The sequence below is a fragment of the Canis aureus genome, chromosome 16 (genome assembly GCF_053574225.1).
Source record: "Canis aureus isolate CA01 chromosome 16, VMU_Caureus_v.1.0, whole genome shotgun sequence".
NCBI classification, from domain to species: domain Eukaryota; kingdom Metazoa; phylum Chordata; class Mammalia; order Carnivora; family Canidae; genus Canis; species Canis aureus.
Genome location: NC_135626.1, coordinates 30069342 through 30082857, shown reverse-complemented (window position 1 = coordinate 30082857; position 13516 = coordinate 30069342). Strand labels below are relative to the sequence as shown.

Sequence of the window (13516 nt, the reverse complement as noted above, 5' to 3'; positions counted from 1 at the left end):
TAGTATCATTCAAGCACTCAGAACTAATAAATGCTATACACAACAATAAATAAATTAAAATTTGTATTTTCTCTAGCTATTCCATTTTGGAAATGATCTCTTCCCTTATTCTCATCATTAATATATTACAATTATATATATACATATATATATAGACAATTATAACCCTTTATCTGCCCTATTTTTAAAATTTTTATTATATAAATTAACCCATTTATTATAGGCTAGCAATGTCTCAAATGGTAGAGCTTCTACTGGTCTTTCAACTCCTTCAATCTTCTGATGGCCGACTTTACTGTGACAGCAGAAGTGGTGTTGTAGGTCCAGATGCCACCGGTTATGGTCTTCATGCAGGAGCCACAGTGACAGATGCCCACTGCTTGCCTTTTCATCTTGGTTTTGCCACAGAAGGAGCAGGTGTACTTGACATGCTGGCTAATCTCAATCTTCTTCACCATCTTCCTGAGGGAGGCCCCATAATGGGTCCCATATTTACCCACGATTCTGACCTTCTTGGTGCATTTGGCCATGTCCCCACCAACCAGGTCCAAGCCCAGAGAGCTCTGCCCTATTTTTAAACCATATTTTCACTTTATGATCCTCCATATGATGTCCGTTAGCTCCCCACATCAACTGAAAGTTTGAGGGCAAAGGCCACATAATATATCTTTTCATATCTCCACAATCCCTAGTATTAGCTTACCTGTTGTGTTTTGTGCAAGTAATGATCACAGACTGATATGCCCCTGATTTTCCAAAGTGATCCTCTTGATTCTCCAATTCTCAATCCATCTTTGCTTTATTTCTAGATCTGGCCTCACTGATCTTCTCCAGAGTTCTGGTTTGAATGGTACAATCTACCTCTCTTGTAGGCCATCTCTGAGTGCTACATTTATCAGGGACATTGGGGCTTGGCAGGCAGACAAGAAACACAATCTGTAGACAGAGCTACCGCAAGCCAAACTTGCCAGTACAATTCCTGCAGTTTGCTGACAGTTGTGTGGTTGTTTTCCAAGCCTCTAATATGGAATACCATAGGGTCTTTAAGGAGGAATAGTTGAAGATTGGGGCTGCTGGCTATTTTATCTCCACTTTTTTTCTTTGGGAGATCATATGCCTGATGTTTTACTCTAAAATGACCTGGGATGCCAAGGCTATCACAGAAAGAATGGTCCAGCAAAAGAGTGAAGTTTTGGATTGAATTGGTGTGAATGCTTCAGCAAATCTTCTGAAGACCATCCAAAGCCACACATAAATAATGAGCTTGGAATGGCAACAAGAATGCATGGGATGTGGCCTCCTGAGTCAGCCATATAGTGTTCTTGGAGTGGTGGGCTATTTCGGATAAAGGACCATTTGAAAAACATTTATCAGGGTGTGGTGGGGAAAAGCTTTCTTTCAGTAAATACTTCCAATGCACTTTGTGTTTCTACATCATGTCCCCACTGCTGTGCTGTGATAATCATTTAAGCACAGTACTTGAGGGTAGAGGTAGTTAATGTCCACAGATTCATGAACTGCTTCATACCAAAGAAAGCTCTGATATCCTTATCCAAAAAGCATTACCAATCCCATGTCTTCCCACTTCTTTATAACCAGGGTGCTGCTGGGTCTAATTTCATGGTACAGGCAATTTAATAGGAATTAAAAAAAAAAAAAAAGCTACACAGATGCAGCTCTGATAATTCCATTGACTGGATGGAAATGACATGTTGAAAATATCCTTACCAGGTTTCCCCTTATAGCTTACATCAAAGGTTAACTGTTGACCAAGTTCACTCTGTGAAGAGTAAATCATTCCTCTGGCCAGATGGGAGGTGCTTTTGGAAGCACATAACCTTTATAAACCAGTAATGGACTCAAAGGACACTGCATAAGAACCCTACTCATTTCTGCCTTATGTCTGAAAGCTGAATCCACCTGCAGACAGCTTTCCAGAATAAAATTCACACCCTGGAAAACTTTGCCTTTAATGACAGCCAGCCACACCTCAGGAAGGCTCTCTGTCCTTCTGGTTTTCCATTTGTCCATCCATCCTTACCTATTTTTCTGATACTGACATCTTAACTCCTTGTGAGTCAAAATGGTCCCCAAACAGCACATTCTTCCTGGTTTTCACCAATGGACAAGAGATGTTTGATTTTGACATACTTTATTCAGTTTGTGTTTCACTGTAGCACATCTGCTTTCTCAGACTCTCTGTGATCTGTCTCCTGCCTATCTCTCCAGCATGAAGCCACTTCCCCTCCACCCTGCTCATACTCCACATACCCCATTCATACAAACTCCGCATGACTCCCCATTCCCACCATCTCTTCTGTTTGATCAGCCTGCCCAGAGGCAGGCTGTGATCACCTACCCTGGAATGCATCTAGGTGTTTAAACAGACGACACCCACCAACGAGTATGAATGAATGTTTACTTAGTACAACAATCTGGGATTCCCAGGAAGAGAATAAGACACACAAGAGTCTGAAGATGAGAAGGAGAGCAAAAGAGGCTAAGGCAGAGGTGGCTTTGGGCTGTTGTTTTTCTGTGTGTTGTTTGGTTGTGGGGCCAAAATGAGGAGCTCTCTGCATGGTGGTCTAGAGGCTGTACTATTTGAAATTACAGCCAATGCACCTCTGCATGCTGATCTTCCTTATTGGGTCACATAGATAGTGATGGAGAGGAGGGATAAGCAGCAAAGGGATTCGAGGAGCCCACTGACATTCAAATGTCAAACATAGGGTCACCTTCATGACACTTTGAAACCTCCAAGGCTTCACACAAGTAGGTCTTCCTGTAGGTAGATTCCAACCTATCCTTGAAACTCCCCTTGGGAATCACCTCCTCCAGAAAGTCTCCCTGATGCCCCCTACAGCTGCATTAGACCATGATACTTTCTGTTGTAGTCATAGCCCATGCTTGTCTCTATATTTATAGCACTTATCACATAGGATCTTTGTAGCAAATTGAAGTGCATCCCCAAAAATATATGGTTAAGTCCTAACTCCCAGCACTTATGAACATGACTTTATTTGGAAATAGGGTCTTTGCAGATGTAATTTAGTGAAGGATCTCAGGATGAGGTCATCCTGGTTTTAGAGTGGGCCCCAAATCCAGTGGATTTAGAAAGGAGAGGAAACATGACACAGAGATGCATCAGGAGGGCCATGTGAAGATGCAGACAGAGAATGGAGCTCTGCAGCTACGAACTGAGGACCATCACACATTTCCAGTGGCCACCAGAAGCTAGGAGAAGGGCAAGGGATGGATGCTTCTTCAAAGCCCTGCAAGAAACCAACTTTATTGCCACCTACCTTTCAGACTTCTGGCCTCCAGAACCGTGAGAAAAAAATTCTGTTGTTTTAAATACCCCGTTTCTGATAATTTGCTATAATAACCCTAGGAAACTATTATTTTAATAATTGTATATCTGGATTTTTTATCTTCATTATAAGAGCTGTGAGCTGGAGGGCAGAGGTTGTGTTTTGTGCATCTTTAGAACCCTGCAGCCTGGCACAGTGTCTGGCACAAATAGAGGAACACCTAAAATGTTTTCTGGGGAAATAAAAAACTACTGAGCTTACACCAAATGAATGCAAGAGGAAAAGAGCCCTTGAAATTAGCTCTAAGCAGGAATATCTCCACTGAATCTGCTAGCTATGGAGAAATCACAAGGGTCTCAATCTTTATGTCCAGTCAAGGATGCAGTATTGTTTCCCCTTTAGGTTAGACTGTTTCTTTATGTTTTGCCTGCAGGTGGATTTCTAGAATTACTGGGTGGTGGTGAGAGTCCCCGAGCCAATCTGTATAGGCACTAAAGTGCTCTGGCACACATCCCAGCTTTTTCTCCAGGTCCATGTTAACCAGGTTCATCTAGAAGATGGACAAGTAGCCCGGACACTCTGAATTAAACCACATGCCCTCCCGGGAGTCCCTGGAATGAGGGTTCCAATGGTGCAAATAATCTGCTGTTTGGTTTGGGTGCTTTCTTCTCTAGCTGAGCAAAGAGTTGATTTTTTTTCCTCAGGAGGAGGTGAGTGAGGATGAAAATATTTACTTAGAGACCACCTAGGCCAGGTCTGAAAACTCCTGAGCCAGGTGGGAACTTCAGCCCAGTGAGAATTCTCTGTTTTTGTTAAAGAAAAAGAAATTGCAGATGGGCAGCCCGGGAGCATTGGAGCAGACGTCTAAGGCACGAATCCCTGAAGCAGACCCAGTGACCACTGCCCTTCCGTGCTTTTCCATCGCCTCATTTTACAGATGACAAACAGCCCGGCCACTTGTTTAAAGCTCAGCGTTTTCTTTTTCCTCCTTCTCCTTTCTTACTCTCTCTCTTTTTTTTTTTTCTAAAAGCCACAAGGGTGTTAGGTGATTTTTCCCTCCCTGCCTGGAGAACATTTATTACAGATGCTTAATCTTTCCTCTCTCCTTGGGGCAGCTCAGGCCTTCAGACCTAGAAGCTGAATCTTTGCCTTGGCAGGAGTGCTGCCGACACATAAGGGGTAGGTGGTTTTATGTGAGCATGGTCTACAAGGCAGGCATGGGTGAGGAACAAGCCCTAACTGGACAGTGAGCAGGCAACAGAATTAAATTAGAAACCATGGAATGGGTGCAAAAGAAGTAGAAGATTCCTCCCTACTTTTGAGGAGCTTCCAGACAGACACACACACAAGGTTGACAACAAATACCTTTTCAGCCAACAGATGTGTAAAACTTGTGTTTTTCACTTTTCAAAGAATCTTCAGATCTGTGACATTATTTCATCTTTATGAAATTCCTGGGATATAAGGCAAATGGTATGACTTTCATTTTATATATATGGAAACAGAGAGGTTATATGAATGGACCAAAATCATATATTTTGGTCAAGATAGGACCCAAATGCCATCCTGCTTGTTTACACTTCTGGTAGTTTCCACCTTAATAAGAACAGCTAACCTCTTTTGGATGTCTTCTCTTGGTTAGGTCCTCTTCTGAACATTGTCTCATTAAATCTTTATAAGATCCTCTAAAGGAAGGACAATTATTTCTGTCTTAACAGAAAAAGAAACTGAGACTTATCCTGGTAACAGAGCTAGCTAATAGTAAAACCAGAATTAAAAAACAAGTCTGTCTCACTCAAAAACTCATCTTTGTAACTATACAAATTTTAAGATTCCATTTGCTGAGAGGATACAGCAAAAGCAGTAAGCATCAGAAGGACTTGATCAAGGGAATTTCTTAAAGGATGTGAACATTGGGTCTATTCAAGAGAATAAGAAGAATTATATCTCAAACAGTTAAAATAGGTGAGGACCTTTGGAAGAGCTATTCATGTCATTAGCTCCCAACACAGACAGCATGGTTCTCCTAATCTTAGGGGTAAAGGACTGAGGCTTGGAGAGATCAGGTATTCTGCTCACGGTTCCACAGCTAGGACCTTGACAGAGTCAGGATTCACATTCTGGTTTGTCTGACCCCCAATGACTTGCAGGTATCCCCTGTGCTTAATGGCACTGTGAAGGCAGGTGGCGACCACAGGCCATGCACACCGCATGTGGAATCCATAAGGTTGGGTACAATCCATTTGTTTCCAGGGGACCCACAGGGGCTTTCCTGGACGGAAGCCACATATTTGTGTTAGAGAACGTAGGAGATGTAGCAAGGATGTTCAGGGCACAAAATTCCTGGGACTTAGTGGCACTAGCTTTCCGTTTTCCTTCTTGATAGTTTTTTTTTTTTAATTGTCTTCTGCACTATACGGAGCTGTATGCATTTCCATTATTTATTTAGTTCAATTCACATTCTTTTAACATATCTGTCATCTTTCTGACAGATGCAAATACCCTCCTACTTTCCCTCTCTAATTCCCTCTATTATTCGTGGAGAATAATACTAATGGTCTCTACCATTTTTTAACTCCATATACAAGAGATAGCCTACGTTAGCTTATATAATTCTCACAACTGTGCAAGGTAGGTATTGTTTATTCCGATTTTGAGATGAGGAAACTGAAGGCAGGAGAGTTTACATAATTTGTTCAGATCCCACAGGGAGCAAAGCCAGAATGTGAACTTGGGTCTGTGTGATTCCAAAATTCATGCTCTTTCCATTGCCTGAAGGTAATTGGATAGGCTCTACGTGGAGGCAGTGGGGGAAAAGTCTTTTAAGGTCATGTTTGTGTATTTTAATTTAAGATAATAAATAATAGGGAAGGGGATGACATGATGGAAATGATGCTTAGGGCAGGTGAGGGGAGTTGGAGGCAAGAAAAACCTTCCTCAGAAGCCATGAATAGCAACAGGAGTTTGGAATGTTGAGCAGCACCTGGATAAGGTTGCTGGCCAAAGAAATAGGAGATGGTATCTCAGGACCAGCAGACTTTATAGAAAAATAATTGGTGAGATTTGAATCATAACCAAAGGGAAGGGAAGAGCTAAAATGGATACAGAAGGCAAATTTTTGAGAAGGAGGGGCATGTTATTATGGCCCTGAGAAAGAAGACTGGTGGTGATGTAAAAGGATTTGAAGTGCAGGAGTGGTTTCCTCCTCAAGGTTAAGCAGAAGGAACAAGAAGCAGGGCAGCCATTGTAAATAATTGGACCACATGGTCATACCAGTGCCTCTACAGGTATTCAAAGGTGAAGAAAGATCTTCCCAAAGAGGGGGATCTCCCCATTGCCAGACTCTCCCCAGATGTGATGCCTTGAGTTTATGCTGGCTAAGAGCTGGAAAAAGGATGCTTAAGGCCAGTGAGAAAAAGGACTTGCATTGAGCCATGCATATGTCTACACCTGGTATGGCATTCTGGTTGCCACAATGATACACATACACCCCCACCCTTTTTCCACCGATGTGTGAGCCTAGCCTTCCTGGGCCATGGGAAGACTGGGGAGGACCACCTCTGGAGCTGTCCAGCTCCCAGAGTTGGATGGGAGTGCTAACCAATCCCATCGCCACTTCAAACAAAGCCACAACTCCTGAGAAAGAGGTAGGTTTTCCATGATTTTATCTCACTATTTTATATCCAATCATGGTAGTACCCTCTACTTCATGAAGTATCATGTTGAAATCATTTATGTCTCTACCTTATTACCTCCTGGATGTTTTCACATTAGTTTTGTGATCTGGATTATTGACAATAACTATCCATCCCTGACGCCTGTACTTAACTCTGGCAAGTTCCATATAGGGCAAACAAAGGTCACAAAGTGGCAGCACACGAGCCAGATATATTTTGTTTGTCCTACACAGTGTCTGTTAACATTTTGAATCAACATTTTTAAATTAGGAAATTTCACATATTTTCCCATTTTCAGCTTTTCTTTAAGAAGTGAAAAACTCTGGCAATCCTGGGCTGTAATCCTTCCCGTTAGGAAGTGGCTGGAGTTACTATTGCTCCCTTTACATATAGCATTTGGTCTCTGTTTTACCACAATCTCCACCACTCCCTATTATCTGACACAAAGCCCACTGCCCTCATTTACCTCACTTACTTGGCCCCTGGAGGCATTTAACTTTGAGATTATACTGTAAGATAATGGTATTAGTTCAAACAGAAGTTAGTTGGTGAGCAGACACTATGAATGCACTTGAGTGGTAAGCACGGCTGAATTCTAATTCCTTCCCCCCTCCATCTCCTTCCTCCACTCTCTCCCCAAAATGCACAGCACCTCATGATGAGTGCTGAGTATAAGACACTGCTCCTTTCTCCCGGTGAAGCATAGCATAATTCCAAGTGAGCATCCTTCCACCAAAACCCTCCTTCCATGGCACCTTACTCACAGCTCCCTGGCACAGGCAGAGAGGTCTGGCAAGTTGATTTGGGGGTGCCATCTGTGACATTGCCTTTGGTTGCATTACATTTCCAGCAGACTAAAATGCAAGAGAAATAATGTGGTGAAAGGAGACGACCTGAGTATTTCAGAGAAGATGTAAGACACTGGGTGAGGGAGTGGAGTCTCTGAGGCAGAGCTGGGAAGGGCAGATGACAGAAAGCTTGAGATACTGGACTTGGTCAGAGGGCAGTGGATAGATGCAGCAGCATCTTATGCTGAAGAGTGACATGACCCAAAAGGAGGGTCAGGGTGGGAAGCATGCTGCCTGCAGGAGGGGCCCTGAGGTCAGAGGCCACTTGAAGAGATGTGAGGGGGTGTTTCCAGGCATGGAGTCAAGTCCAACCTCTCCTCACTCAGTATGTAACTCTGGACCTCAGTCTTCATCTGTGACCTTCAGATGACCTGAAAGCATTTAGTCTTTTTGGCAGAGACTCTGGCACCTAACACTTTCTACCTGCTGTTTCCATCATAAAGGTGCAATGAGGACAGGACCCTGATCCCTTTGGCTGGAATCTTCCTCTGGTTGATAATGTAGTGCTGTTAGCTATGCAAAATATGCCTTGTGTCAGTGTCCCCTAGAGAAGATGAAAGGGAAATATGGTTCCCAGATATCTCACCCGATAAGAAGGTCCAGAATGCTATTCTCTTCTGGCTATGCATGAATTGGAACTTGTGTAATTTGGTAGTAGGTTTTGGTAGTAGGTTTTTATCTTTTTGTAAAGGAGAAGTAACATCATAGAATACAGAAAGTGCCATGATGGAGCTATCTTCAGCCCTTCTACTAGGTCATCTGCTTTACCCAGGGTTTCTTTGAGCTGGCAGGCTGAAAAAGCCAAGGGTATTGACAAGAAGAAAGAAGCATGGACTCTGAAAGCCTAATTGGGCCTATTGCAGCCCAAGCGCTCCTGGGATTTTATAGCCACAGCCTGACAGACAAAACCACCGAGAGAGCTGGTTTTCATCCATTATATAAATGCATTACTTCTATTACTCTCAGCTATACTTACTGCAATCGGCTTAAGTAATATTTAAGGACCACGTCCTTCATTTTACATAAATCTTAAATTTCACAGGCAGATACTATACCGTCAACATCTTTTGAGTCCTCCCTGGGGCCTAATGTAGTTGACACTCAATAAAACATTCACAAATGGACTCCTTGCTCTTCAGTTCTTGAGTATATATGTCATGCACCTGCTATGCAATAGGCATATTACTAGAATTTAAGAGGCCAAAAAAAAAAAAAAAAAGGAGGAGGAGGAATGAAGCACGGTGCTTTCCTTCAGAGAGATTATATTTTGGTAGGGGAAGTCCCTATGATCATATACACAGCACCAATGAGTACATCAGTATGGTAAGTATTATGAGGAGAATCTTTAAAAAGTGCTATGGAAGCTGAGCTTGGGGTTAGTGATGGAAAGTTCCCAGAATAACTGTTGCCAGAGCTGAGACTTAGAAAATGAGTAATATAAGACTCTGACCATCTTGCAGGGAAACATGTATATGCATATGTTGTATGTGCACGTGTGTGTGTGTGTGTGTGTGTGTATAAATTTTTCTTGGTACTTCATTGTAGCTCAGTGTGAATAACTTCACCCCATGTTCAGCTCAGATCAGATGCAGAGGTATTCAGTTTCTGTTTTTCTTTATTCATTTGCCTTTTTTGCTTAAAGTTATTCAGCAACATTTGGATAGAGAATTCCTTCAAGTTCTCTATTAAAAAAAAAAAAAAGGCAATTACACATCATGATCAGAGGTAATGGGCCCTCAGTCTGAGTCTCTCCCCTACTACCATTCATTCGTGGGTCCTCAGGTAAGCCACATCCTTGAGCCTTGGCTGCTCCATGTGGTAAGAATTCATCCTCCTACCTTGCTAGAAAGACAAGGTGCTGGAAAGTTGTCCTTCAACGACTATTCAGGCAGCTGATGTTTTATTGAGCACCTGCCCTGTGCCACGCACTAGGACTTCTATTTGAGGTCGATCCAAACTTTCCAAACTACTGTTAAGTCTAGTCTTCCCTTTGACAAATGGGTTTCAAAATAAGCATGTACAAAATGTTCCTCCTTTGGCATCTTTCCTAAGAGTATTCTGAAAAGGAAAGCCAACCCTGGTCCCTAAAATGCAGGGCAAGTAAGAATGTGCTTCACCATCAAAATGACACTACTGTCTCCAGGCCAGGCCCCATCAGGCTTCTAGAAAATGGGCAGATAGCGCCTCCGACCAACCCAGGAGCCAAAATAATCCAGCCCAAAGCTTCAGCTAAACGTTTTAACGAATAAATTGTGTATCTGATCAATGTTCGGCATCTGCCAAAGTAGACTGGGATATACCCTTTGCAACCTTCCCGTCCCTATCTCCCTGTCTCTGTCCTACCTACCCTGTCTCCTCTTTGATACAATTTTGAATCCTTCTTTTAGGGGTACAAAAGCCAACTCAAATGTGATCACAGAGCTATAGATAAACTTACTCCCTCCCACCGGGTGCCTCCTAAAACCATATTTTCGCCATTTCTTTCATTCTTTGAAAGTGCTTTGTGAGAAGTATGTGCAGGACTTCCCCTCCCTCTGCTCTTGACCCTGTGCAGCGATTTGGCCACTCCTGGAGCCAGGCCGTGGGAGAGGCAGCCATTCTTAGCCTCCCCGACAAAGAGGGTTCCCTTGGCAACGGGAACTGTGTGGAGGTTCGAGAAGGGGTTTCCCTCCACCCCACAGGTTCTCTTTCAACTCAAGAGCTCACCCCGGGTCTCTCATGGAGGCGTCTCTAACCAGGGTAGGAAAACAGCAATTTTGAATATCAGTAATTGGCGTTTGGAGACAATTGCTTTGCATGCAACAGGCAGGAAAATGTGGGGAGAGTGGGTGAGTGAACTCGACGGGCGGGGTAGCATCCTGGGTCAGACAGAGGGAAAGCTGGTTTCATTTCTGTACGCTGGCAAGTCTTGATCCCAAGTAGTTTGGGGCTGTAATAATCTCTTTATCTTTTGGGAGGCGGGAGAATGGGGAAGGATGGGAGGAGGGAAGCTTCTAGAGGCAAGTATGTACCTTGGTCTCTGGTTTCTCTTTTATCTTTGGCTTTTTATTTACATAAACACAAGGCAATCAGGAATGGTGCGTTCCCATGTCAACGTCAACTCTTGCCCATTATTTCTGCCAGTGCACTTGTGGCTCACCCTCCCCACCCCTCCCGCCCCTGCTTTTCATTCTCTTTGGACTTTATTGTTAGGGTGACGGAGAAGAAAGATTTGTTCTAAAGTCAAGGGTGAATTTTTCTCATAGAAAGTCATCTCTGAACCTGAACGGCTGGGCCGGGGATTGGCACAGTTAAGACTCCCTGCTCTAAAGTTCCCCCTACTGATCTTGCAGGTTGTATGAATACTTGAATCCCTGTCACCAACCCATGTTGTTTCAGAAGACCTCGAATGTGTCATTGATTGAAGGAGGGAATGTCAGTTATTGACTGGGTTAATAGTAAGCAAAAGTTTCTTCACTCTCTTATCAAAAGTTGCTACAATAATGTAGAAGTCTGGGCTGAGGGCTGGGTAGAAGACACTGAGTGGGAGAAATAATTCAGCTCTTCCGTGTACTCCAGGACTTCATAGGGGGTGAGAACTGTGCTCAAAGAACTTCTGGAGAGTGAGCCCCCCCACACACACACCCAGCTTAAGGTCTTTGAGAGAAGCAGAAATATGCCTAAGTGAGGGATCGAAGGAAGCAGGCAGAGCACCATTCAACCTTCCTTTCCTTTCCTTTTCCCTTCCTCCTGTCCCTTTTCTCTCTCACTGTCTTTCCCTTCCCCCCCTCCCTCCCTGCCTCCCTCCCTCTCTCTTGCTCTCTTTTTAAAAATCATATGAGGCCTAAGCATAACTGTTTGAGGAAGCTCTGGAAGGTTTTCAAGACACATTAGAGGTCTTCTGGAACAACATGGGTTGGTGACAGGGATTCAAGTCCTATTTCTTTCATTCTGTGTTCAAACTTCCAGTAAACTCTTTTGAGACAGGGACTCTACTGTTTTCATTGTTGCCCTCCAGATTCTAACAATTATAAGACCAGCCACATTTTGGATGCTCAATCATTGAATGGATTCTTGAATGAGCAACCTGGGATCTGGTTGGTTGTTTACTTCTACCATTTGCATGGAGTGTGGAGCAAGAGCCAGTCTCCTGATCAAGAAACACAGCCTATAGACTCGCATGTGACATTAATAAGCAGTAGGACCGTGGTCAAGCTATTTCAGTTCTCTAACTCTTGGTTTCTCCATCCATCAAGTGATGGTGTTTGGGTAAGAATAGTGTTTTTCCACCAAAAGTAATTAGCTGAAGTTTTCCAACTGCCCTCCTGCCTGTGGAGAAGAGGATTTGTCAGAGAGGGCAATTCTGGTCAGGGATAGCTCCTGCAGAAAAGAATGGTTAAGACAGTGGAGGAGGTAGAGCAACAAGTGGCTCAGAGGTTGGTGGCCAGAAAACTCTGGGCCCTAGATAATCTCTGACATTCAGTTATGAGACTAATCTTTCCCAGTTTTGCAGCACGTCTCTTGCATTAGATACTTTCCAAAGATGAGTTGAAGTAGTACCCTGATTTTTTTCTGGTAAAGGCAAGCAACCCATCCTTCCTACAGGGGACCTAGGGGACAAGGTTTCACATGGCTGATAGGTTTGAATCATTGCCTCCAGTTAGTGATCAACTAGTCCTGAACCAGTCACATTCTTTTTCCTCATTCCAATATATTCTCTCATCTATTCAACAATCAACAGATAGTCATTGAAAGCCTATGAGACTAGACACCATTTATCAATGAACAAGAGAGAATAATAAGAAAAAAGATTCATGTGATTATTGCCTCGGTGCCACAAAGAAAACAAAAACAATGTCTGGAGACAGAGTGATGGGTGGTATTTGTAGGGGTAGAGTGGTCAAGAAAGTTCTCTTTGAGGTGACATTTAATGGTGAAAATCTTGATGTGGGAGTCTGTTCAACATGTGTAAGGCAAAGCAAAGTGTCTGGGACTAGAACAGAGGAAGTGAAGCAGAGAAGAGACATCAGAGGGGTAGAGTGAGATCACAGAGACTATAGGTGCCCCAAAAGCCGTCAAAAGGATTTGGGATCTTCGCCATTCTGCCCACTTAATTGGAATGGTTTTATTCTATCCAAAGTGCAATGGTAAGCCACTGGGCAGATTTTCACATGGAAGTGACAATATCTGATCACTCCAGCAATTGTGGTGAGCATAGTATATCAGAGACAGTATCTGAAAAAATGGTTAGAGTGAAGGGATTGAAAACTAAACAGCCTACATGGGAGGCCACATGATGGATCAGAAATTTGGGTGTAGCTGGATGGACCTGGATTTGAATCCTGACATTGTTGTAACTTAGTCGCCCTGCCATTTGGCCAAGTTGTTTAACATTCCTGGTTTCTGTTTCTTCATCTATTAAAGAGGGATCATATTACTTACTTTAATGAGCTGAGACGATGAAAGGAGAGTCTGTATTTGTTCTCTCATAGCAGATGCTCAAAATGAGAGCCATTACTGTAACCTTTGCTTTGTTAGCTGTCAACAACTCCATGGATGAGCAGGACAACTGAAGATGTCAGGTTCATGGCCAGTCTCACAAGTTACCCTCTCTACTCCATGCTTCCTTTGGGAGGAATGAGAGGTGAGAAAGGAAGTGACCTGCCTAAAGTCATGCAGCTGGGTAAGGTCAGGGCTGTGA

General features: G+C 43.2%; 1 protein-coding gene and 1 pseudogene across 2 annotated transcripts in view; one reads left to right on the top strand and one right to left on the bottom strand.

Moving 5' to 3' along the window:
* Window positions 1-251: 251 nt before the first annotated feature.
* LOC144285299 (large ribosomal subunit protein eL43 pseudogene) lies at window positions 252-530 on the bottom strand (annotated as a pseudogene).
* A 9878-nt stretch (window positions 531-10408) lies between these two features.
* ANKFN1 (ankyrin repeat and fibronectin type III domain containing 1) overlaps window positions 10409-13516 on the top strand; it is a 298786-nt gene continuing 295678 nt past the window's right edge. Inside the window, exon 1 of one of the 2 annotated variants that reach the window (XM_077852611.1) lies at window positions 10409-10575. In XM_077852611.1, coding sequence (XP_077708737.1) covers window positions 10555-10575 — 21 coding nt within the window. In that variant the 5' untranslated portion in view covers window positions 10409-10554. The remainder of the gene's footprint in view (window positions 10576-13516) is intronic. The other variant, XM_077852610.1, reaches the window with a different exon arrangement.